This window comes from Elgaria multicarinata, chromosome 5 (genome assembly GCF_023053635.1).
Source record: "Elgaria multicarinata webbii isolate HBS135686 ecotype San Diego chromosome 5, rElgMul1.1.pri, whole genome shotgun sequence".
NCBI classification, from domain to species: Eukaryota; Metazoa; Chordata; class Lepidosauria; order Squamata; family Anguidae; genus Elgaria; species Elgaria multicarinata.
Window position 1 is genome coordinate 63,974,220 of NC_086175.1, and position 27,139 is coordinate 64,001,358.

The window sequence follows — 27,139 nt, forward strand, 5'->3', positions numbered from 1 at the left end:
CAGTTTTATGTAATCCAGAAAGCTGTCTCCATCATCATAGCATGGGGGGGGGGAATTAAAAAAGAAAAGAAAACATATGGTATCTACAAATATTTGACATGTTTTATGAACAGATGTCCTCCCTATTATGCTAATTTTTTACTGGCAATCATGTATATTGGCAACCATTATAAAGAGAGATTCTTCACAACCCTGTCTTTCTTGTATTTATTGTTCCTTAATTATTCTCAGAGAATGGAATTAGATCTTTTTTTATTACCCTTGTGACATATGTCCTACCTTATTCTGTCTCTATTAGAAATGATTAGTAACATTAATTTGGTCGTTCCCACTATAGTAAAAACTAGCTGATCCAATAAAAGTTATCATCTTACTTGTGCATTGCCTCATTTTATAAAAGCCACAGCATGGTCATGCACCTGCTGATGGCCCTGGGGCTCAGAAAGGCCCATTGCCAACCCTGCTGATCACTCCACCAAGAGTCATCATCCATCAAATCACGCCTGCATCACTGTCAGCATTGCCAGTGCCATCGGGGTGGGGGGAGCTATCCAGTGTGGCTGCTTGCTGTAACCCTGGACACACTCACCCCTTGCCTCAGACTGGGTGCATGCGCGCGCGCGCACACACACACACACACACACACACACACACACACAGAGTCTGGTGTCCCTGCTCTCCTTTCCCTTCAGAGAATCCTTTCCCAACATGGTGACCTCCAGAAGTTTCAGTCCAACTCCCACAATTCCCAGCCAGAATGGTCAATGGCCATGCTGATGGGGGAATTCTGGGATCTGCAGCCCCAACACAGTTGCAGGATACCAGGTTGGGGAAGGCTGCCACAGAAGACCTCTTAAAGGAACTTGCAGATATCTTTGTCTCATACCCTCCTTAACCCAGTTCCTGGTGCTACTGCCCAATTCCAGCTTGATCTGAGGGAAACAGAGAAGTGACAGCCAAAGAGGAAAAAGAAAAGTGACTCCTTTTCGCACCTTTCCCTTCCCTTTCAGTCTTCTCTATGCTAGGAATCTCTCTTGAATAACTCCACAGAAACAGCAGCCTCCACCAGGCAGGTTGCTCTTCCTTTGAGGTAGACTGGGTGGTTGTTGCCACAGAGATGCTCAGGAGAAGCTTTCTGGCTCAGTAAGAAACCGGGAGTGAAAGAAGAACAGGTGTGTGTGCGTGTTTGAGTGTGTGTTAAGCAAAGGCAGATCAGAGCTCTTTTCATTTTCATCTCTTTCAATCTGGCCATCCCTTCTGACTTCCTCCATCCTGTTCTTTCGCCTCCTTTCCTTACACATGGCTGCACCATGGATTTCTTGTCTTCCCCTTTCTTTGTTCTCTCTTTTCTTCTCTCTCCTCAAAGAAGTTTGGGGGCGCCTCCCTTTGGGCAGGCATTCTTGGGGCCCTCAGCACCATCATGTTCAGCAAAGACAACACCAACTACAGTAGACAAAGGAGGCCTATGGTACGGTGCCCATCCAAAAGTGCAGGGCAAAGCACGTCTCGTCTGGTGTGTGAGTGACTGGTGGCAGCAAGCAGCAGCACTGAGCAGAGGCTCCAATAGTGGCAGAGGCTAAAGATGAGTGAAACTGTAAAGCGTGATCTCATTCAAGTTCTCAGTTTTCAGCAGTAGGCTTATTCTGTCCCAGTTCTGTAGGAAATTCATATGTACTTTGTGCACATTTTTCAAAGGCACACATTTTTGTATGCCTGCATTCACTGACTGCTTGTGAACATCTTAGAAATTTATCTATTAATTTGTTTAAAATGTACACATTTTTGCCCTGGGCATTTAAAATTTTATTTTTTGCCTTGAGAAATGCACTGCAAAATATGGAAATGTACAGCTTCCAAATCACAAATGGCTTTTGGGTCCACATTCATTTTGGGGAAGTGTAACTTTGGTAAACTCACACTAAAATGTGAATCCAACAAATTTCTCACCTATCCTTAGCAGAAGGGATAGGGCAATTCAGGTACCAGGTCATACATAATGTTATATGCTTATTAAATTCACCAGGTGGGATGGTGCCTCACAGAATCCTGAGAGGAGGAGCAAATTTCAGTTGAGGCAATGGAATGAACATCATTGTGTCACCTCTTGGTTAGTCTATTGACTCATGTAAGGATGGAAGCTGTTCATTGATCTGCTTCCATATGCTGGAGTGGGGTGCCCTGCAAACCCCAAGGGTTCTGAAGTTTTCATTGAATTCCCCTCTCCAATATTACACTGTTCACATCATTATACATCTCATAGAGCAGTTAAATAACAGAGCCAGTGAAGATGGCTCTGTTAGAGCAGTACGACAATGGAATCAGTTACCTAGGGAGCTTGTGGGCTCTCCCACACTAGAGGCATTCAAGAGGCAACTGGACAAGCATCTGTCAGGGATGCTTTAGGGTGGATTCCTGCATTGAGCAGGGGGTTGGACTCGATGGCCTTGTAGGCCCCTTCCAACTCTGCTATTCTATGATTCTAAATATTAATCAGTGCTTTCACACAATGAGATACGTAGTTCAATGCCAAGTGAAACAGTGAAGGTAATAAATTAATCCATACTCTTGAGTCTAAAAACGTCTTCGGTTTAAGAACCACTGAAGTAACACCTCATAGGAAACTACTGTTGATATTACAGCTGATGAAGAGCTTCAGCTCAAACCATAATTTATTTGGAGGGTATATATTATTCGCTTTTGTTGTTTTATCATGTTACAGTGACAGTCTCTTCCGGGTTTGGGGGAGAAACCTGAGGAGAATATGGTTGTGGGGCTCATTTCTGCCTAAACATGCCTAAGAGATAAGTTGCTAACCTCTCCCTTCTTCTACTCTCTGATGTATTTCCTGTCCCTCGATTCAATTTCTTTTTTATCACTTTACAGGCATGTCATTTCTATATGAGTCTTCCTCTACTACATCTAGTTAAAATAAACCATTTTAACAGTTATAATGTTTTGACCACTTAAGCTTCAGATTGATACACAAAACATCTGAGTGTGTAAGTATTCACTTAGAATACTTTCTCTTCTCTCAGGCAGTTAACAACATATGCTGAATTTTTAATTGACCCCAGAATATTTGTTTTAAATTGATATTGTTTTTAAATCGATATTGTTTTTAAATCGATATTGTTTTTATAATTTTGATGGTTTAAAATTTTTGTATATCCGTTTTGAATATTCATTGTTTTTAACTTTTGAAAACCGCCCAGAGAGCTTTGACTATGGGGCGCTATCTAAATGAAATAAAATAAATAAATAAATTAGGTTGAGTAATTTTAGCAGTCTAAGATTATGGTTGATTAAAGTTGTGTTCATAATAAAAGTTCTCATGGAAACCAAATAAATAAGAGCAGTGCTAACACTATTATCATTAGCAGTAGAGATAAACTTAGAAAATGGGGATCAAAGTACAAGCTCCTCCAGCTTGGAAATTCATAATCCATTACAAATGGTATTCAAGCCCATTTTGTTAGTAGTCTCCAGTCCCCCCTACTCCAGTGGAACAGTTTATATTCTCTCCTATACTTGTTTTTTTAAAGGGGTTTTCTTTTTAAAATAATGTATTATGGCTATGAGGTGAGCTGGGGGAAGCTTGCCCATCATCTCAATTCATGATGACTTAGAACACTTGGTGTGTGTGTGTGTGTGATAAGGAAATACCTGCTAGTCTATCCTATAATCTACAGAAGTTTTAGAGTTAGAAGGAATTCACTGACCACCTGTTTTGGGAATTAGAGCTTCATCCCACATACCTGTTTCCCTAGAATTATCCCCTACAGCGCTAAGCTGTCGGTGTTGTTCTTGTTGCTGCTAAATCACACCCTGGGCGGCAGCACTCCTAAGATCCTTTGCAAAGGGTTTAAGGGGGAAATGTAAAAAAATCATAAAAAATCAACGGATGACCCAATCCGATTCAAAATTGGTATGCTTAAAGCTCTCCTTAATATCTATTACTGTGCCTATTTTGATGTCTTTATCTTTAAAGCTTATGCAGATGTAAGAATTTGCTTATTTTTTCTTTAAACATATCAAATCCTGCTCCTGTGCCCCAGTGACCACTCGGAAAACAATAAATGATGCGCTTGAAAACTAGTAGCAAAATAAGGCGGGTCTTTTCCCTTTATAGCACAATTAAAGCAGGATGCATGGGAATACTTCACAGTCAAAGCAGACTATAAACTGGAAAACTTGAGTGTACTTGACAATAAAAGCAGATTATAAACTGGAAAACTTCAGAGTCCTTTGCACGCAATTCGCAGTGATTGCACAGTATAACACTGGTGTGATAAAGCTCTTAGAAAGTAATTTTTCAGGAAAATGTTGCTGGTTCATCAGGCTGAGGCTCTAGACTAGATAAATATCCTGACCAAGAGCTAGCAAACAGAAAGGAAATAATAAGGATCTTGCCTGTCTGTGAAAGCAAAGCAACCAATTCATGAAGAGCGTCATCACAAGGGGGTAAATGGTGTTTCCTTACTATCGCTTCTCCGCCCATGTGTTTGTTTTGTTGTTTTATCATGTTACAGTGTTTATCATGTTCAAAAGAAGAAGTAAACAAGGTGCATGTGGCCTATTCAGTGGGCCGTTTTGATCGCTCGGCTGCTCCTGCACACAGGAGGAGATAGCAGCAAGTTCCATCTCAAAAAATAAGTCAGACGTACTGGGGTGTTCTTTGGTTGTGCGAAGAAGGTTAGAAGGGGCAGGAGGCGCGCTTGATGCAGATGTTGTGAGAGGGACCTGCAGAAATCCATGAGTGCCCAGCAATGAGCGTGCAATAAAACACTTGCCTGATAATGCCCAAAGCTTCAGATATATCCAGTTATTAAAAAAATTAACTCCACCTTTATTTGAACACTTTCATACTATTAAGGAGCAACCATAAAAATATTGTGATAATTTCTTTCAGAAGCAACCAATGGCAAACTGTACTGAAAACTGTAATGATTGCTTTGAAAAATGGAGCAATAAAACAGCAAATGCTCTGAGGAACAAAAGAAAAAGGCTAGGAAAAAGAGTAGCTCCATTACAGCTGAGGTTTCATTTAAAAACATTTCCTTTTCCATATTTATGAGTTGATTTATTATCACCCAATTGACCTGTTAGCAACTTAATTATGTATAAAGTACTTCATAGTAAGTAACTATTGGAGGTTTTAATAGACAAATTAAGTTACTCTGAGGGTATTGCATTAATAAGATGATGTCAAAATACAGGAACTTTGTATTGGAAGCAGGAGAACCTTTAAAATAATGGCATTTAATTTGGAAACTTCTATTTGTAGCATTCCTTCTTACAACACACTCAAAAAGATGACACTAATGGGTGCATTTGTGTTGTAAACCCACCAGTATTCTTATTCTGGCAAATATGTCCCCTAGAACACAAATTATATATCTTAAATATGCAGTTTTCAAATCACTGGTCTCCTGGCTGAGGAGCTACAGAAAACTGTGTTTACATTATGAGTCACTGTTTGTAAACCTAATGAGTTATATCCAATGGTGTCGGCCCATCAGCAGAACAGAGAGATTTTCCGTTTCCTCCCACAGTCCCAATATGACCCAAATCTGCCCCAGTATTGTGGGACCCTCTGGAGCAGATTTGGGCAGTGCACACGGGATGCAGGGGGTAGTAAAGGAAGAGGAAGTCCACTCATATAACATTAGATGGAGCCGATTGCAATGAGCATTCAAACACATGAGAGTATAGAGTTTAGCCCAATGGTGACAAATTATTTCTGATTTTATTCAGGATGCTGATTTTCCAGCATTCCAGATTTCACAAAGAACCCCCACAGATGCAGAAGGCTCTCCTCTTCACAAAGTTATCCTCCAGGGAGGCAATGAAAATGATGACAGAGGGAGAAGGGATTAGTGTACGACCCCTCATCGCATATTTACTGTTATTGGATTTGGAGCACCTAAATAGGGCTCCAGTTTGCAAACATACCTAAATATTCTATCTACTTTCCACTTTGCTCAGAATAGATGGCATTGCCTCATGGAATTACCTGAAATAGCTCTTGAGCATTTGGACGTATGGATATTTAGAAGCATTTCTGTCTTTTTGGGTTGGGTACAGTTAATTCTCTCCAGCAAAGGAGATCGTTACCTTGTCGTGGTGCTGGAGCTTGAGCACCTCAAGGATGCCATGAGCTAAACCGTGAAGGGACACCCAAGCTGGGAAGGTCATGGCAGAGAGGTCAGACTAAATACGATCCCTGGGGAAGGTAATGGCAACCCACCCCAGTACTCTTGCCATGAAAACTAAATGGATCAGCACAACCAGAGATATGTCGGTATACCATCGGAAGATGGGACCCCCAGATCGGAAGATGGTCAAAATGCTACTGGGGAGGAACAGAGGATAAGTTCAACTAGCCCCAGACGTGATGACGCAGCTAGCTCAAAGCCGAAAGGACGGCTAGCGGCCGACGGTGCTGGTGGTGAATGATGAATCCGATGTTCTAAAGGTCAACACACCATAGGAACCTGGAATGTAAGATCTATGAGCCAGGGCAAATTGGACGTGGTTATTGGAGAGATGTCAAGATTAAATATAGATATATCGGGTGTCAGCGAACTGAAATGGACTGGAATGGGCCACTTCACATCAGATCAGCACCAGATCTACTACTGTGGACAAGAGGATCACAGAAGAAACGGAGTAGCCTTCATAATTAAAAATAAAGTGGCTAAAGCAGTGCTTGGATACAATCCAAAAAACGATAGAATGATCTCAATTCGAATTCAGGGTAAGCCATTTAACATCACGGTGATCCAAATATATGCCCCAACCACAGATGCTGAAGAAGCAGAAGTAGATCAGTTCTATGAGGATCTGCAGCACCTACTGGATAATACACCAAAAAGAGATGTTATTTTCGTTACAGGAGACTGGAACGCTAAGGTGGGCAGTCAAATGACATCTGGAATTACAGGTAAGCATGGTCTAGGAGAACAAAATGAAGCGGGACATAGGCTGATAGAATTCTACCAGGACAACTCACTGTGCATAACAAACACGCTCTTCCAACAACCAAAAAGACGGCTTTATACATGGACTTCACCAGATGGCCGACACCGAAATCAGATTGACTACATCCTTTGCAGCCAAAGGTGGCAGACATCTATACAGACAGTAAAAACAAGACCTGGAGCTGACTGTAGTTCAGATCATGAACTTCTTATTGCACAATTTAGAATCAAACTAAAGAGAATAGGGAAGACCCACAGATCAGTTAGATATGAGCTCACTAATATTCCTAATGAATATGCAGTGGAAGTGAAGAACAGATTTAAGGGACTAGATTTAGTAGATAGGGTCCCGGAAGAACTATGGACAGAGGTTCGCAACACTGTCCAAGAGGTGGCAACAAAAAACATCCCAAAGAAAAAGAAAACCAAGAAGGCAAGATGGCTGTCTGCTGAGACACTGGAAGTAGCCCAAGAAAGAAGGAAAGCAAAAGGCAACAGTGATAGGGGGAGATATGCCCAATTAAATGCAAAATTCCAGAGGTTAGCCAGAAGAGATAAGGAATTATTTTTAAACAAGCAATGTGCGGAAGTGTAAGAAGACAATAGAATAGGAAGGACAAGAGACCTCTTCCAGAAAATTAGAAACATCGGAGGTAAATTCCAGGCAAAAATGGGTATTTTTCTATAAATATAAATCTATTTCTGTTTTATCGACTATTCTAAAGCCTTTGACTGTGTGGATCATAACAAACTGTGGCAAGTTCTTGGTGGTATGGGGATACCAAGTCATCTTGTCTGCCTCCTGAGGAATCTGTATAACGAACAAGTAGCAACGGTAAGAACAGACCACGGAACAACGGACTGGTTTAAGATTGGGAAAGGAGTACGGCAGGGTTGTATACTCTCACCTTATCTATTTAACTTGTATGCAGAACACATCATGCGACGTGCTGGGCTTGACGAATCCAAGGCTGGAGTTAAAATTGCAGGAAGAAACATTAACAACCTCAGATATGCAGATGACACCACTTTGATGGCTGAAAGCGAGGAGGAGCTGAGGAGCCTTATGACAAAGGTGAAAGAAGAAAGTGCAAAAGCTGGGTTGCAGTTAAACCTCAAAAAAACCAAGATTATGGCAACTAGCTTGATTGATAACTGGCAAATAGAGGGAGAAAACGTGGAGGCAGTGACAGACTTTGTATTTCTGGGCGCAAAGATTACTGCAGACGCCGACTGCAGCCAGGAAATCAGAAGACGTTTACTTCTTGGGAGGAGAGCAAAGACAAATCTTGATAAAATAGTTAAGAGCAGAGACACCACACTGACAACAAAGGTCTGCATAGTTAAAGCAATGGTATTCCCTGTAGTAACCTATGGCTGGGAGAGCTGGACCATAAGGAAGGCTGAGCGAAGGAAGATAGATGCTTTTGAACTGTGGTGTTGGAGGAAAATTCTGAGAGTGCCGTGGACTGCAAGAAGATCAAACCAGTCCATACTGCAGGAAATAAAGCCAGACTGCTCACTTGAGGGAATGGTATTAAAGGCAAAACTGAAGTACTTTGGCCACATAATGAGAAGACCGGATACCCTAGAGAAGAGGCTGATGCTAGGCAAAGTGGAAGGCAAAAGGAAGACTAAGGGCAAGATGGATGGTGATATTCTGGAGGTGACAGACTTGACCTTGGGGAAGCTGGAGGTGGCGACAGCCGACAGAAAGCTCTGGCGTGGGCTGGTCCATGAAGTCACGAGGAGTCAGAAACGACTGAACGAATAAACAAAACAAAAAAACAGTTAATTCTACATGCCAGTTGGGCTTCAAGCAGGTCCTCTAAAGAGCAAATTTTAATCCATCCTGTTTCATCTAGCTGGATAACAGCTACTAGAAGATGTTACATAAATTACATTAGACTGTTTATATAATATTGATATTACAGGTATATAACTGGTGAATATAATGGAAGAATGTATGTGTACACACACACACACACACACACACACACACACACACACAAAGTGAATTGCAAAAAAGACTGAGTCCTGACATTGGAAATGAATTGTAAGCCCTGCCAAACATCAAGAGGTGTCTCTATCATATACAAAGTTTGTTTCATCACCAATAAATAACCACTTGGATTCTCTTTAGTGTTGGAGAAAGAAGCAAGAAAGCATTTCAAATCAAAAAGTCTCTATTTTCTCTGTATATTTACATAGCCAATAATTACTGTACCTTCAAAATAATGGTTAAACTTATAAATACCAAAAAAATCTTCCTAGTTTAGACTCGCTCTGTGCTTGAACTGTCAGAACCCAAAAGAAGAACCTCAAAACATAAATAAAAATAATTCTGACTGATCCCTGGACAAAATAAGAACTCCAAGCCTTAGTCAAAGGCATTTCATCCACACACATAAAATAAAAAATATAACAATGGTTCATGAATCATTACTGTGAAGAACCTAAAATCAGCTCCTTTTATCGATATTTAGGCCACAATTTCAGCATTGCTGAGGAACCGCAGCTTCTAGAGTAAGCAATAAGAACTGCAAATCTAAGCACCTTTGAAGAAACAACTACTTTATCTTGGTGTATAATAAAGAACAAACACTTTAAAATGTTGGCTGTAAATCCAGGAGTGTTGGCTCAAATCCTTTGAGTATTAGTGAATTTATTATGCTGTGTTACTAAAGAGCAAACTCAACTCTGAAGTCTCAGTAAACTAAATTAAAACCCATGTGTGGTGCAACTATGAAAATCAAAGTGGAAAACCTGTTGCCAAAGCCATAAGCAGAGACTAAGTTTAAATTTGAATGTGAATGTTACCTAACTCTAATTTCGTCTTAGATTAGCCCTTGCACGATTAAAGATGCAACTAATGAAAATAGCAGTTCTAGAAGGGCGTTTTAATAAAATTCCTTATGCCTCGAGACTCTGTCCTTGCTGTAGTGGCAAAGTGAAGGATCTTTCCTCATTATTTTTTCTACTGCCCTATCTAGTCCCAAATTCGTTCTAAATATTTAGATTGTTTTCTTGAGAAAAAGTCCAGCTGGTCCAATTCAGAAAGAATATACTTTTTGTTTACCTGCAATAGCAAGACTTTCCTATTGGCATTGGCCAACTTCACTCTTACAGCCCAAATGTATATCACATTATTTCTGACATTGCAGAATGCATAATTTGTTTTATCATTGTTTTCACTATGCTTGTTGTAACCACTGGTTGAAACAATAAAGCTTTATCTACCTAATCATCTATGTAGGAAAACACACACACTCTACTTACAAACAGAACTTGATTTGCACTAACCTTCAGGATCGAGGAGTTTCTCTATTCCCAGGTGTCGTTTGGCTATGTTGAACGCATGGTCTAATCGCTGTACAGGTGAGTGCTGGCAAACTACACTGTCCCAATCAAATAAGTCTGGTCTGAAAAGAGAAAAAAAATCCCCAAAAGTTAGCTATGCAATTATACTCCTATCTTCAATTCTATATCCCTTGTGCTAGACAACTGCATTTAAGAAGGGCCATGGGGGTGGGGAGTTCCTTATATACAAAATGTTCCAGTACATCTGCAGAGGACTGAATTTTACCCTATTGTTCTGTTTTGGGAAAAGGAAGCACATTATTTATGAGTTGGGCATGTAAAGCTCTAAATCAACCTTCTTCCAAGGTACTATGAACTGCATAGTAGCAACCCAGTGAAGCATATTAATCCAAGAAATCGTAACTTATTCTTAAAAGCTACACTTTGAGCTTCATGGGTTGCCCACATCAAGATTACTCTAACCACTACCCTACATCATATAAAAAGAAATTTGATGCATTTTCTTCAACTCAATTCCTCTATTTCCTACAAAATTAAATATGACAATATCATGGGAGACATGAATTGTTCAGTGAACAATTATTTTTATTATTTATTTAAAAACATATATCCCACCTTAACTTGTCAAAATATAACCCAATGTCTATCAACATGCCATAAATAAACTTTAATTCTACAAGAAGCTGGATTGCTAACATAAAAATGAATTGTATTTAGTATTGTGCTGAAATGGACTAATTCTAATTGGAAATAAAAGAGGCAGGATCAAGTCCCTCAAGGAGGAAAGGGGGACAAATAAGACTGAATACTAATTTATGCAAAATACATCAATTCAGCACTTGTCTATGAGCTCAAAAGTCCTTTAAAGCACTGGTTTCCAATTAGCTAAGTACTGCAGACCCCTTGTTTTTCAAGTGCCAAGCCAAGGACCCCCTACTTTTGAAAATTTTGTTATCTCTATGGTGGTTACCTGTGCGAAGCAATTTTTTGGAGAAAATAAGAGATAGCCCCTGATAAGCAAAGGATTTTAGGTATACTAAAAAACAGACCATAAAATTTGTGATATTCATGATATTACCACACAAAAATGACAATGATTTGGTTAGGAATATAAAGATGAATTTAATTTTACTAACGTATAATTTACAATTGAACAAATTATGACATGTCTAGCAGCTACTAAACCTAAATGTGATGGGAGAAATCATGCCTCTTTTTGTCCCGAACAATCCCTTCCACATCCGGTTCAATATTTCCTACTTTTAATCTCAAATCTGGATTAACATCGAGCCGTTTTCTATGCTTGTTCTTCATATAACAAAATGTCAAAAATGTTTGTTCACAAAGATACATGGAATAAAAGGGAACTAGATGTTTCAAAGCTTTTTCACCTAACTTCTTATAATCAGGAAAAGCCTTCACCCAGAATTGGTCCAGTCTATATTATTTGAAAAATGATTTCAATGAACCATCACAAGTCACATCAACAAGTGCCTCTTGCTCTTTCGCAGATAGACTTGTTAGTTGTACATCACCACATTCAAAGATTCCTTATCCATGAGTTTTCAGGATTAGGTGCAGGGAAGTAATCCCTGAAGCTAGTCGATAAATCACACAGGTGCTTTTGCGCATGATGTCACCGTTGAGGCAAATGGAGCGGGGAGACGGCGTATTTTCTTTTATTAAAATGCGGACCTTGCAGAGCTAATATGTGAATGGTGCTATGGACCCCCTGGGTGGGTTTCGCAGACCCCCTGGGGTCCACGGACCATCAACTGGGAACCACTGCTTTAAAGAGATCAGGTATTTCTATAGTCTTCTAAATTAACAGTATTGACCATTATGCAGCATCAGTTCCTATTAAATAGGCAAATTTACCACCTTACCACTGAACAGTACTGAAAGTGTGTGTGTGTGTGTGTGTGTGTGTGTGTGTGTGTGTGTACAAACATATCTAATGATCTGATCTTTTTAAATGTTCCATTTCCTGTATCTGATGTGTCTTGCAGGTTGAAAGGCTATAAACTTACTAAACCAGTTCTCAAGCGATATTTCATTTTGAAGAAGTGCTTATTCTGGCATATACAGATTTTAATCCTGTTGTTGTTGTTTTTAAAAAGGGATCCTGCCAAATACCAACCTATCAGTCTGCTAAATGTTATCAGTAAACTTTTTGCTAACCATCTGCATGGAAAATTAATAGACTGGTTAGGCCAGAAAAACATTTCAGGCTGGGTTCAGAACGTGAAGATCAACCACAGACCAGGGTCTTATTTTAAAACACTTCTTCATCTGGGGCACTCTTTATATGGCCTTTATTGTCTTTATCGACTGATGACCTTCCCACTATGAAATCCAAAGGTCTCTATTCTGTTCTTATTCTTCTTGATCTTTCTGTGACCTTCAACACTGTTGATTGTGATCTTTAGCTGGATTCCCTTTGTGACCTTGAATTTGTGACTCTGCTTTTAAATGGTTCACTTTTTCCTGTATGTTCTGACTAATGACTGCACCTCACTTTCCTTTTCTTTTTTAGTTGTGGTTCCCCAGGGTTCAGTTTTGGGCCTCCTGTTGCTTTCTCTCTAAATACTGTCTTTGGGTAATCTTATTCAATCTCATGACTTAAAACATCATCTGTATGCCCAGAGCAAATAGCAAGATGATATTTCGACATGTCTTTTGAATATCTCAGCTTGGATGCTTCATCACCATTTGAAACTCAATATGGCAAAGACAGAACTGCTTGTTTTCCCTCTCAAGTCCTCTCTCCAACATACATTTTCTATTACTGTTGATAATGTTATTCTCTATCCGGTTGAGGAAGCACATAGTCTCAGGTTCATTTTCAATTCCTCTTTGTTCCACATATTGAAGCTGTAGCCAAGTCTTGTCTTTTCTTCATCTGTAATATTGCCAGGATTCAACCGTTCTTTTCTCTCTCTTTTGCCAAGACACGTGTTCATGCTCTGATCATTTTTCGTCTTGACTATTCGTCTTCTCTTGACTGGTATTCTTTTATCTCATATTTGTTCTTTGGTTTCTATTCAGCATTTTGCAGCTAAGATCATTTTCATGGTCCATAGCTTTAATCATGTTACTCCGCTCTTGAAATGTCTCCACTGGCTTCCTATTTATACTAGGATTCTGTATAAGCTTCTTCAGTATAAGCTTGTCATGGTTTAGCTCCTCCTTATCTTTCAGGCCTTATTCCAATCAGAGCCCTGTGCATGCTCTTCGCTCTGAATGCTCTGTTTCTTACCCGTCCAAGAGTTTCTACTTCCTTTGCCCAGCTCCGCTCTCTCTCTCTTACTGCTCTCTACTCTTTCCTAAAGAATCTGGAGTTTTAGCTTAGATGTCACTAGTCTTGATAACACTGATTATTTAGATTTTCAGTGTTTTTTTGTACCCATCTGGTGCATTCCCCTCCCTTCCTTTTGATTTTATTTTGTGATTTAAGAAGAATACATGCCTTTGTGGCATGGACTCGCTGTTTTATTTTTATTCTGTACTGTTCCATGTGCTGCTAATAATAATAATAATAATAATAATAATAATAATAATAATAATAATAAATTTGCTTTTCACCTCATCCCTCAGGATACATTGTGGAAAAAATTGAAGCCATTACTATAGATAGGCACTTGTTAATGCTTATTTATAGCCTGAAAGAAAATCGTTGCTGCTGGTAAGCTATGATTGCATAAGGCACCTTCCTGACCCTGATCCAACTTTTAATGGAGTAAAATAGGATATATTTTTGCTCCCACACTATTCAATTTTTACGCTAATTTGATGGTTATTTGATGCTAGTTTCTGTCCCCCTAAACTGGATACTAGGGGGCTGACTATAGGCACTGAAAGCCCCAGGGTGGCTGCCCAGTAGTGTTGCATTGATTCTATGATGCAGCAGCCAGCTCACAGCCATTGTGGGGCTTTCCTTGGCACATCTGGCCGGGCAGATGGCAACCCCTGATTGGTTGCCGTCTGCCCGGGCAGAGGGTGATCACAGCTGCCGCTAACCCTGTGCTTTCGCTGCTGTGTCGGGATTAGCCACTGCCACTACAATGCAGCAAAATTGCAGTTTTTTGTTTACTGTGGCAGCAACCTGCCGCTGTATAGACAGCCCCTAGATCTCTGTCAGTTCTTCTCTATGCTGATGATGCAGTGCTATTATCTCAGACAAGTATTGACTTGAAATGACAACTAACTGTGGCGATGAACTAACTATAAACTATAGGAAAGCTAAAATTATGGTCTTTACTAGAAGGAGAACTAAACACAGATAGCAGATAAATGGAAATCCTATTGAACAGGTAATAAGCTCTAGGTACTCGGGAGTAATTTTCCATTCTTCCAGTCCCTGCAAAGTGCAGATTAAAAATGCCATGGCAAATGCACAAAGGAGTGTCTCAGAGTAGCTTAAATTCTTCTATACAAAATGAGGACACTATATTCCTTCAGCTATTCAGGTATTTGTAGCCAAGATCGTAGCTCAGATTATGTATGGGACTTAGTTGTGCATTTATGATAATTATGGGCCTTATGAAGTCCTTCAAATCAAATTCCTGAGAGCTGTTTTTGCAATCCCATGTTGTGATTCTAATGCGGCCATGTGCCTGAAGGTGGGTCTAATTTCTATGGAGAACTGTGCATGGCTTAAACTTTATTTGGCTTAAACTTTTTTTCCTATAGGATTGACCCCCATTGACCATAACAGATGCTTTCTAGTCAACATGGAGAAATCGCTGACATATGGGTTCACATCTAGCATTTTAATAGCCCTTGGATATTTTAAAGTTAAGCTATTAAACAAAGAATATGGTTTATAGGTCTGTTACAAAATTCTATTTCTCTGGGAGTAAAGTACTTGTGCCTGCAAATTATTTGTCTAATCTAACAGTCTCCAAATTTAGAAATGCTTTTACATTAGACCAATTTAATGATTCACCATCTATACTTCTAAAGAAAAGATCTTGGAAGGTTCTGAACTATGAGTGTATATGCCTCTGTAATGAAGGCGGAAATGAAAACCATTGGGCACGTTTTATGACATCTTTCTTTCTTTTGAGAATTTCACCCTGCTGCCCCCTCCAGATTTTTGAGATTACAAGTTCCAGTGTTCCTAACCATGGGACATACTGACTGGCAATGATGGGAGTTGTAGTCCAAGTTGTTTGTTATCAGTTTTCCACAACCCCACAGTCACCTCTGTATATCATATTCTCCATCCTGTTCTCATGGTTTATCTGCTTTGGAAGAATGAGAATTTCACTGGCACGTTCTGCCTCCTTAGGGAGGCTTGTGAGCCTTAACTACCAATTTCTCTGCTTTTTGGTGCTTGGTTGAAAACTGTAGAGCCTTAACATTGTTTTGTAAACCATACGTTTTTTGTTTAATGAATATATAAGGAAGGGAAACAGTTAAGGGAGACAGACTGGAAAAATAGCACCACTTCAGATAAACAGAGAACATGGTTTATTAAAAATAACCCTCAATGCTATTTTCTAGCATCTATATTTACATTCTTGGGAATGACCCAAGAATATAACATCTTTATTATCTAGAATCTAAAGAACATAAATGTTAGGTTCTTGGGTCTATATCAGAAGTGGGTAATTTAGCCCAGGGGCTGAATTTAATTCTGGAGAAGCTCTTCGGGACCACATTCTGGTGGTGGTGATGGGGGCAAAGTGAAAAGGTCAAAGGCAAAAGAAGTGGGGACAAAATATAAAAAATAGCAGCATACTGTAGGTTAAAGCTCTTACTGGCAGTAACTAAGCTTTAGGAGAAGCATTTCAGCCTTTTAGAATGGAGGAGGAAAATAGCAGAAAATCCAGGAAACCATCAAATAGTGGCATGAGTGGGATCCCAGAAGGGCTAAATTTGTGCCCCCTCGTGGCCTGAGATTCCCCACCCCTGGTCTAGATAAAAAGATAGAAGTCTGAAAAGATAGAAGTTTGAACAGTTCCACTTCTGTACCAAATTTTGGGCTGGATCCAATGACATGTGACCAAGTCCACTTGTGCATCAGAACTTTGTGTCCTTTCCTCCCTGCACACACCCTGAATCAGAGATGATATGGGGCAGTGGAAGTAGGGAAAATCCATTCTGCCACTGGTTTCCCTTCTGTCAGAATGGCACAACTGGATCAGACCTTTTGATAACAATTTGAGGGAAATGGCACAGCACTCAAGCCCAGGCCATGTTGTGCTAGTATGAAGAGATCAGTGCTACAAAGTAGCTCTCTTATGAGTGAAGAATACTGACTCCATTTTGAAGCAGCCAAAAAATCAATTCATCCCCACATGGAAGAAAGGCACAAGAATAGGGCTGAGAGCCCTACTGGACTAGATCAAGCCATTCAGTTTCTAATAGTTCTCCCATAATACAGTGATGTCACTGCCTTTCTCTGAACCTTCAGGTTTGGAGAGTCCAGAGTCCCCTCCTTCCCAAAGGCATGGGACCATGTTGCTGAAATGACTAAGTGCCTTACTCCCAAGAGGTAAGGTGCCATACTGCTGCTGAAATCACTGAGTCTCTCCTCCCAGAGGAAAGGCTCCTGCTGAAATCACTAGGCTTCTTGCTTGTAAGAGCAATGTGCCATTGGTGGGTGCCTTGTCTCCCCTAGGCAAGGCCCCCTATTTTCCTTCCTCTTCACTGAGACCAGGAGCTGCAACACATGCTAGTTGCTGTCTACAGGAAAGGGCTTCAGCCCAAGGAAAGGTATATTGCTTTTAGAGGTTCAATCCCCTTTTCCCCCCTCTGTCTGTCTGTCTGTCTTTCTCTCTCTCTGTGTGTGTGTATTATGCTTTATGTCTCATGAAGTCTCCTTCCCACAGTTATGAAACTACTTTAAACCTCCATTTCCTCAGCTATTTCCCCCAAACAAGCTTGTGCATTTGAATCTGTGTAAATATAAAAAATGTGCCATTGTGTTGTTATCCTCTTTAATGGTGTGGATCTCTTTGAGTGAGAATTGCCTTCTTAGATGTAAGACAATCTATTGGCAATGTCTAAAGATTTTATAAGTGGGTGTGTAGGTATTGTTGGAACGTGTGCGAGTTTGTACACGGGTCTAATGAGAGCACATCATGTTACATAAGAATAACAATGAATCACAGCAGTCAAATCTATTCCATTGTTAGCTTTAAACATGCATGATTATACATATTTGCATATTATAAAATGTGTTGAAGTTCAGTAGACCAAGCTGATTTGCATATATGGCAAATATTTTTATAGGTTGCATTACTAGACACATTAGTTAATCTGCACAATAATCTTTTCCTCTGTCAGAGATCAGACATCATTGTTTTCTCTGAAAGGAGGCAGTGAATAATCTTATATTCTTGCCGTTGTGGCTTATTAGGAAATGGCTTTCTCAAGAGAGCTCAACTAATAGAATTTAATGCAAATCAGCCTTAAACAGCAATGCACTGGCTATATGGTATGTGGAGTTCTACAAATTGTGCCATGTTAACATTCTCCACGAGAAATTGAAGAGATGGAATCTCCTTATTCAAATTTAGCTTTATGGCTGATACTTAAATTTCATTCCCTGGAGTGCAGATTATAATAGGAAGTTCTTCCTTCCAGAGTCTTTTTTTAAAAAAATAAAAAATAAATCCTATTTCAACAGGCTTTTATCTTTACAAAAGGGTTTTTATGCATGAGGGTGTGAACATGACATAACCAGAGCCATACTGGATCAGACCAAGGCTCATCTAGTATAGCATTCTGTTCATACAGTGGCCAACCAGCTGTTGACCAGGAACTCAGAAGCAGGACACAAGTGCAACAGCACTCTCCTGTCCATGATCCCCAGCAACTGGTGTACATAAGCTTACTGCCCTTGAAACTGGAGGCAGCACATAGCCATCAGGCTGTTCTATAGACATATCTTTGGGGGCCTGAGCAACGCTGGGTATATCAGCTAGTCTATCTACATATCTATATGAACATCAACATGAAGAAAAGAAAACATAATGTTCTTAAACAATCTAACTTGAAAAACAGAAGTTCGGAAAACAAAGCAACTTTTTCTGGGATTTATTGCAGACTGAAATTAGTGTAAATCTTGTATGACAAAATTGGGAAGAATTGGGCTCACAATTCTCTTATGGTGTTTTTTTTTATTAACAGAATGTTTACAATTTTCAAGATCATTAAAGATAAGAGTGAACTATTATAAAATGGCTAATCAATGAATACCTTACTTTGCGGAAGCTATTAAATAATTATCTACACAGAAAAAAAAATTATTCTCCCACCACCCCTGGTAAAAAAACCATATCAAATTATTTATATGTGATGAACATGTTTTTGAAAGCAGAAAAAAAGAATGATGATAATAACTGATGTGATGTGCGATTTGGTACTTTCAGTATACCGTTATCATTTCATCCAATGTGACACTAACACTAACGTAAATTATATTGCACTAGTGAAAACGACCTGTAGCGCCACACCAAATAGCACTTGCTGATGTTTCTGCTAGAGGTCATTTATGCTAGGTCAACATAATTTACATTAGTGGTAGTGTCACATTTGAAACTTTTCTAAGTCTTTAAGAGCTCAATCCTAAGGGATTGATAAGTCGAAAGAGAGCTCCAATCTTTTACAGCCTCCCGCTCCTATATATATATATATATATATATATATATATATATATATTCCAGTTACACGGGCCTCTCAGCACATCTAGTTGACTTACCTTGTAGTGGGTAGGATGGCACTGGAGAAACTCTTGAATCAAGCAGGTTCAGGTCTCTCCCTCCCCCCACAGAGAAGAGAAGCCACCATGGTGCTTTCCATGAGGGCTGGGGTGGGCGATGCAGTTGTGGTTATGGCTGTTAGGGGGAGGAATCTGCACCATCCTGTGGCTCTTCAGATGCTGCCTGAGAAGCCATAGGATGGCTCTATATAGAATTTACAGTACTTAGAACTAAAAAGTTCATAGGATATACTAAATGTAGTGAAAATATGCCTTTCACTGGAAAGCTTGTACAAATCAATCTACAACTGAATAGCTCCTAAAAGAATGGGATTTAATTCAAATGGTCAAACAGACTGCTTAGCTTGAAGCAGCTACCTGAATTTCCATCATTAAACCTGCAATCCTGTATACACCTGGGAGTAAGTCTTTGTGAAGAAACGCTGTATATTCATCTATTTGTCTATGTTTTGTAATATTTATATTCTTTGAGTAATCCCTGAGGAAAATTATAATGTAGCTGAGTAGGCCAGAAGCCCAGCTTTGATATTCTGTATTGGATCTGAAACAGCCGTGATAGCCTTGGTTACGGTTGCTATGAAAGCAGGCTTTAAGCTGAGTTTGAAAATGCCTATGGGAGAACATACCTTTGTCTGGACTGCTCAGATGGGCCAACAAAGGTGATACACGATTGGAACCTCCATTAGGAAAATGATTGGCCAGGGGATTAGAGTTAGTTGCTGACAGAGCTAGTGATTATTGGCTAAAGGGAGTCCTCAGAGCTGGAGACGGAAGATGAATACCAGAGCTGGGAAGTCTGAATACCAAAGCTGGTGGCAAAGGAGAGCAGGAAGCTGTGAGGTGAGGTGGCAGCGAAGCGTCAAGACCTGTGTTGATGTATTGGATTCTCCCCCGCCCTTTTAATCTGTTACTGTTCTTTTTTATATATTAACATGTTTTTAATTTTACTGTAGATTTAATTCTATTTTTACTTTTGTAAATTTATATTTATATGTTTTAATTGTACATGTTTTAATCTTGTAAACCGCCGTGAGTCCCAGTACTGGGGAAAAGGTGGGATATAAATAATAATAGTAATAATAATAATAATAATAATAATAATAATAATAATAATAATGTCCCAGAGGCTAGCACCAGTAGGTTTCAGGCAATGGTCTCACCAGAGGAAGGTTCAACAAGGAGTCCCTAAAATGAAATCATCCTATAAGTCAGAGGCAAAAGAAAGAGCTGGAGGCCAAGGAAGACTGCTATACAGCATCAATTCTTGGTTGTGAGGAATTGGCTGGGGTCTGAGGAAAGCTATTGACAGCTTATTAATAGGGGCAGACCTCACCCAGGAGTGGGCAACTGCGGAATGTCCAGGGGCTATTTTTGCCCCACGCACCTGCGGAAGAAATTATAAATTTGAGCCAAATTTTACTCCCTCCATCTTACTCAGGTTCAGGACAGTTAACTAGACTGTGAGCTTGGCTTCTAAGGCCAATAGAGAGAGCAAATACTAACTGTACTCTAAACTGTCAAAACAACATGACTTTGCAAACTAGAAGATGTTTACTAGCTTCTGCCTTGTACCCCAGCCTGTCAGAACCGTATGTGTTCTATAGATAAAAAGTTATGTAAGGAGTTTATGCCCTATAAGTGGACACAAACAACCCATTGCATCAGCTTATTTTTGACTGGATATTTTAAGTTTGTTTGTGTGCTGTGATTGAACATTAACCTAAGAATTATGATTGTTGCCTTTTTGGATCTGAGTAATGATTGGTGGGTTTTACAACCTCCACAATAATTATATGATGTGCCTATAAAAGCATATGATGTTGTATCCAATACTAGTCTCACTTTGGGTTCATCCTTCAGTGCAGACTTCTTGCAATTGCTCATAATAAACTTTCATTACAAAAGAGATACTGTCTTGAGAATCTTTAACCCCCACTCAAATGATCCTAAAAATCGGGAAAGGAGTTCCGAAATTCCTCCACAGCACCCTACAGGCTACACACCCCTTGAAGGCACCAAAATTTAAAGTTTTTTAAAAACAACATGGCACCAGTAGTGTTGCAGAGTGTCAATGGTAAAATGGTGGCTAGTAAGCTAAATGTGGCTGTTTTAGCATTCTGTAGCACTCTGGATACCATTTTTTGCAACTCACTCCCCCCCCCAATTTTAGGAGACATTTAGTGGGCAGGTGGGGGGAGGAACTGCATGTTACCCACCCTCCAAGATTTTCACTCCAAGAATGAAAATACACTTCAGAACTCAGGTGGCACCAGGATTTTTAAATATCATTAATTTAACTTAGCATTAGTTTGCATTCATAGCCAGATAATATTTTCAGCAGATGGTACAGAACTAAGAATTACTGTGGCAGAAACAGAAGCTTACGAGGGGATGTACCCTAAATAAATAAAGCATCAAAAGTCATTATGTTCTGATGGTATTACTTTACCGATCCCTTCCCTAACACCACTGGCACATTGTTTTTATAGTTTGAGACAAATGCCATAGTTGTGCATCACTTCCAAGGGCAATTACTCCTGAACACAATTTCCAAGTGCACCTACTGGAACAGAGGGGAGTTGTCACAATTATATTTAAAAGGCACCTGTTTAAAGGATCCCTGTGCTATTTTTGTTCCTTTCACGTTCTTGTAGAAGAATCTGACTTTTATTTTTCTAAACACTGAGCAGAAGGGGGAAAATATCAGTGGGATTTTTTTGCGCTACTTAGAGTAAAGTAATTATTTTTACATTTAAGTGTCTGCTCTGAAAGCAAGTGCTTGGAAGACTGCAACCTGGTTCCACTAGCCAGAGAGATAATAGCAATTTTGCAGCAATGTAGTCAAATTAGTGCTATGTTACGTAGGCTGCCACATAATGCTAGGTGTTTTTCTCAGGCTAGGCTGAAGGTCACTGCAATTTCAAATACCTAAATAATAAATTAAGTCTTGCTCGGAAGGTGTGTAATTAAAACATCACACTGTTATTAACTGTCTTGCAAGCTATCAGCTAATGCTTGTTGCTATTATGTACAAACACAGGGTTGGCTGTTAAATGGCCAGGAACATCTCTTCACAGTCCCTGAAGCAGGTTGAACAATGCATTCCCCCCATTCTTTCCAACTTAAAAAGCATTTATTTTACAATGGATTGAGGACAGATGTATTGCAAGAGCAGATGGAGCAGGTCAAAATGAGAGCAAGGCTTCACTTTGCAAACTGCATTGATGGGCCAAAGAAAGCTTTCAAATTCAAGGAAACATCATGATCCTTTGATTCCCTTCTTTCCAGAGTCTGTAACCTTAGACGAGAGCTGGTCCTTGGCTCTTCTCCTGAGCTTCAAAGTACTGTGCAAGAGGCAAAGAATTTTTTTTCACACATATGATGATGGGATCTAAATTGCCTGTGACTGCCCAAGAAAGAGAGGGAAAGTAGAAGGCTGAGGGAACATCACTGAACAATGCCAAAGGGGTTGAAGATGCTTCAGTTTAGTGGGTGGGTGGGTGGAACTAAAAGGAGACATGATAGAGCAGTTTAATGTTATGAGCAGTATAAAGAGAGTCAGTAGAGAAATTCTAATGACATTAGAACATGAGCTCATCCATGTCGGACAAAAAACAAGTGTTTTTTAAAAGCACTGCATAACTACAAGAGAGCTTTGGCAACCGGGCAGTATAAAAATAAATGAATAAATATTGTGAAGCAAAGCTCTCCGTTTATTGTGCAGGGACGGGCAGGGCTGGCAGCTAGGGAGGAAGGGGTCTAGTAGAAGTGGCTGCTCAGCCTCAGCACCGGAGCCTTCTAGGGTGGTGAGGAGACCTACTGAGCCAATCAGGTCTCTGACCGGCTTAATGGGGTGAGGCTACAAGGTTTCCTGCTCTGGCCCACTTAGGGCCTTTATTAAAGGCCTCTGCTGTGGCTTCAGCATTGCTCTTGCCAATTTCCCAATCCACCAAGTCATGGCAGTAATAGGTCTTGAAGTGGACAAAAGTTAGTCACTGGTTTAAGGGGTTGGGAAGGAAGTTTAGCTACATTCCAACTGGTAATATGGTGCAGGATATTTGTCTTCCCATTGCAAGATTATGTTGGATCTCTACTGGAGGTTAACTCTTTGTGGATGCATCATTTGATAATATTTCATGTCACAACTACATAGGCATGATAGGCATTGGGGTGGATCTATTTGTGGGAGAGAGCAGGATTTGGCTTCCACCTTCCTCTTGGTGAGAATCTCATGAGGATGTGGCACCATGACAAGCCCAGCAGGCTTGCCACATCCAGGGATAAGTGGTCACATTAGCAGTCTCCGCTATGGTGAGCACCTGACCATCCACCACCAACATTCCCGGTATGTGGGCTAGGAGGAGAGAACCAGCTAGCAGGCGGGCTGCCCAATGACAGGATCCTTATTCCTCTGCCATTCCTATTCAAGTAAAAACCATTAAAAGTTGTGGCCAATTTTATTAACCCATCAAAATCGAGTGTCTTCTCCCCGCCCACCCCATCTTCTCCTCCCTTCACCACTTGGATACATCTAGGCACTGCCCCACACAAATCCATTATCACAAGGTTTAGCCACCACGGAAAATCCAATTCAAAAAATCCATGGATATATCTATCCAACACTGGCTATTAGTCATGATACATAACAGCATAGCCTTAAACATACTTACTCAGAGGTAAGACTTACTGAGCTAAATGGGTCTTATTCCCAGGTAGGAGGGTATAGAATTGTAGCTTAAATGGAGCTTCTGTGATTTCTGGCAGTATACTTCTGTTTAGCAGAAGCTGAAAATAAATAATTGGAGATGACAAAGCCTATTTGTTGCCTGTAGCCACTGGCTGGACATTGCTGGGGGGCGGAAATTATTCTAGACTAGGCAGACTTTTGCTTGAGCCAGCAAAGTGATTCTTATCCAATTTGTGTGATGAGATAAGAAATGAGATAGCATGACACAAACAAACAAACTGCATTTTGCTGATGAATTTGTAACACGTTTCCTACCTGTGACTGTGGATGAGTGCATTGAAAGCCAAGCCATCAGACCAGCTACTGGTGAAATTAATAACATTGACCTGTGGATAGTTCTGAGTTGATTGACGAACCCAGCTTAACAAGATCTTTTCACTGTTGGTCTGCTGCAGTCCGGCCATGATGTTTTTCATTACATCTTTGACCTATGTTGGAAAACAGAATTTCATCAGTCTCTGAGTTTAGTTAGAAAAGGCAACTCATTTTCCTCCTTCAAGTCAAACTCGGATCCATTTGCTTTGCTGTGAGGACCAGATATTCAGCACAGTGAACTCTGACATCATAAATAAGGTATGAAAGGATTCAGGAGGGACACTTTGTATAGGAAAGCAAGGTTTAAATATGAAGAAGGGACCACTGCTCTCCTTACTACTATTTCTTCTTTCTTTCTTTCTTTTTTTCTATATGCAAGACATATGCATTATCCCACATTATCCAAAGAAGCCAGTGTTTCCACTGAAAATTTGCAGAATTAGGATAACATGAAGGAAAATAAATCTGGCCTACATACTTGGTGCAAATCAGCTGAAATGCAGGCAGTTATAAAGTAAAAATAATACCCTTTGGTGTTAACAGCATTTAATAGGTTATAGATATAATTACAGACTTGGATCCAGACTTCACTCCCACGGGCAAACTTTGATTATTCCTTCCTGCTGGCAGTCCCTTGCGCCCTCTGAAAATCTGCTCTGGAGGTGTGGGGGGCCATCTGGAACTAGCAAAAGTCACACCCACACCCACACCCCAGCTTCTGGATTAAAAGCCTTCCATGGAAGGTGATGTTTGGATCCAGCCCACAGCAGGTTAAATACATTCATAGCAAATACTTGCTACCACAATCCTATAATTAGTTTTACATGTAAGGGCTAGTCATATGACAGAGAGAGAGAAGGGAAAAGATGAAAGAGCAACATTTCTGTATATTATTTTATTTTTTATTTACATGGGTTTTCACTTTTGTAATCATGAAAAATTTCCCACTGCCTCAATTGGGCTGGATAAAGAGCATCCTTTACTTAAACTTTTCTTAAGCCAGTACACTGAGCCTAGAGTTAAATTGACAAAGGCTGGACTTTTTGCATTTCATGACACTCAAAGTCACTGTTCACTTCTTTCCCCCACTCGCTCTGTATCCATATGTAGCTATACCAACTGGGAATAACACCCCATGGATCTAATGAAATGGACTCTAGTTCATGAAACCTATCACCATAATAATTGTATTAGGTTATAATCACTCCCTTTCACTCATTGAGGCATTATGATGGGGCTAAAATGGTGTCTGCCCAAATTTTGCTGCAAACACCTACCCAACAGCTATATCAATGTTTGGCTATTAGGAATACATCCTAAAAATGTTCTGCAATGCAAATGACTGACTAACCTGCCAGTGGAGAATTATACTCCAGATCAATCCAAGGGTCAGTTTGTGATTTCCATCCACAATATCTGTACTGCCAATATTCACCAGATCTACCTACCAGACCAAAGTAAAACAAAATAAGACATTAGATAAGAACTATGTAGACAATGGCATTATTTTGAAATACAATAAACATATTTAAAAAGAAGTAAATGAGTTTACATTTCCAGCACAATGGACAAAGAAATACATGTTGAATAAAATATAAGCAAACCTTCTAAAACCAACATATTTTATAAATACATTGTCAGGGCTGTGTGGTTTTGTTTGCATATTAATCTACCACTTAGTTTTACTGGCTAGTAAACATGCAGAGAATATTTGATACAGGGCAAAGCATTGTTTGATAAAAAGCAAACATTACATGCATTTTAGGAAAACGCAATTACCAAGGATGCAACATTATATTACCAAATAAACTTGTGTTTTAATAATTAAATACTCTCCTCTTGTTAATAAAATGCTTTGGTAGAACAACTAAATATTACACAGTGAGGTTCCAGCAGCAATATCTATATTTGTAGTACTTTTATATGTACACAATTTCTTAGAAAAATATCCAGTAATAATAAGCTTCAGACTGAGGAAAGGGGGCGCATGGGGGGGAGGGAACAGAAAATGATACATCCAAGAACTCAAGGCAGAATGTAACATTTTAAAGTAAACAACCTATTTTTTTTCTGTGCCATCTGAAAATTGATAGCATTTCAATTTATATTTTGGCTAAGGCAAAAATAGCACATGCTCCCACTTTGTTTGTTTTGTATACTGGATATCTGTACGATCTCATTCATTCTTGTGTATTCTGCGATGGTGTTTATACTGATGCCCCTCATATTTAACTATTTTCTTCTTTTGACTTCTTATCAAGCTTTCCCCAGGTGATTATGCTTGCATTTCCTCCTGGATGAACTGTGAATATGCCTTGCTGAAAAGGAAACTGGCCATCTAAATCAACCAACTCCAAGCACCCAACCTCTCACTACCAACCATTCTCTCACTACTGAAGTCCACTATTTTGTGCACTTGAGGGAAGATTTACACCTTACATTCATCATGCAGAATCTTTTTAAATTTTTTTCCCATGCAATGGATTACCCCAGCCCACCATGTTAGAAAGCTGGCCAACATGTAACTGATAGAGCTGTCACGTCCACATATCATTCTTCTCTTTGCTAACAGGATCGTGCTGGCTACCACTAAGAATATGTGATACTGATGTGAAGATACTCCACTTGATGCTGGTGTGAAACTGTATGTGGTGCCATGCTATGGCTGCTTTTGGGGAAAGCCATCACAATCAGGTTGTTTTCGGGGGCTTCTGCATGAAGGACATAATGGCCTCAATTCTATGATAAGCTAACTTAAAGAGGTTAACTGAAGAAATGATTCCCATTCCTGCCTCTTTCCTGCATCCACCTGTGACCTCTGAAAATCCTCTCTGGAGGGTTGGGGACCCTTCCGAAATAATGTAGGATGGGGCTTTCTGTGGGGATGGGAAATGTTGCTTCTGTGAACATCCATTAAATTAACCCAACTTACCTTAGGAACCTGGCCTGAGTTTGAGCAATTTTCCTCTACCTACGGCATCCCCTGTGCCCCTCCCACTATTGTTCTTCCAGAGTGTCTTTTTAGAGGGTACAGGTAGCTGC

General features: G+C 39.8%; 1 protein-coding gene across 4 annotated transcripts in view; it reads right to left on the minus strand.

Moving 5' to 3' along the window:
* The window catches only part of DMD (dystrophin), a 1,279,927-nt gene that overhangs the window by 852,237 nt on the left and 400,551 nt on the right, over window positions 1–27,139 (minus strand). For all 4 annotated transcript variants that reach the window (XM_063126497.1, XM_063126496.1, XM_063126495.1 and 1 more), the window contains exons 5-7: window positions 25,449–25,541; window positions 24,038–24,210; window positions 10,284–10,402 (exon numbers count right to left, since the gene is read on the minus strand). In XM_063126497.1, coding sequence (XP_062982567.1) covers window positions 10,284–10,402; window positions 24,038–24,210; window positions 25,449–25,541 — 385 coding nt within the window. The remainder of the gene's footprint in view (window positions 1–10,283; window positions 10,403–24,037; window positions 24,211–25,448; window positions 25,542–27,139) is intronic.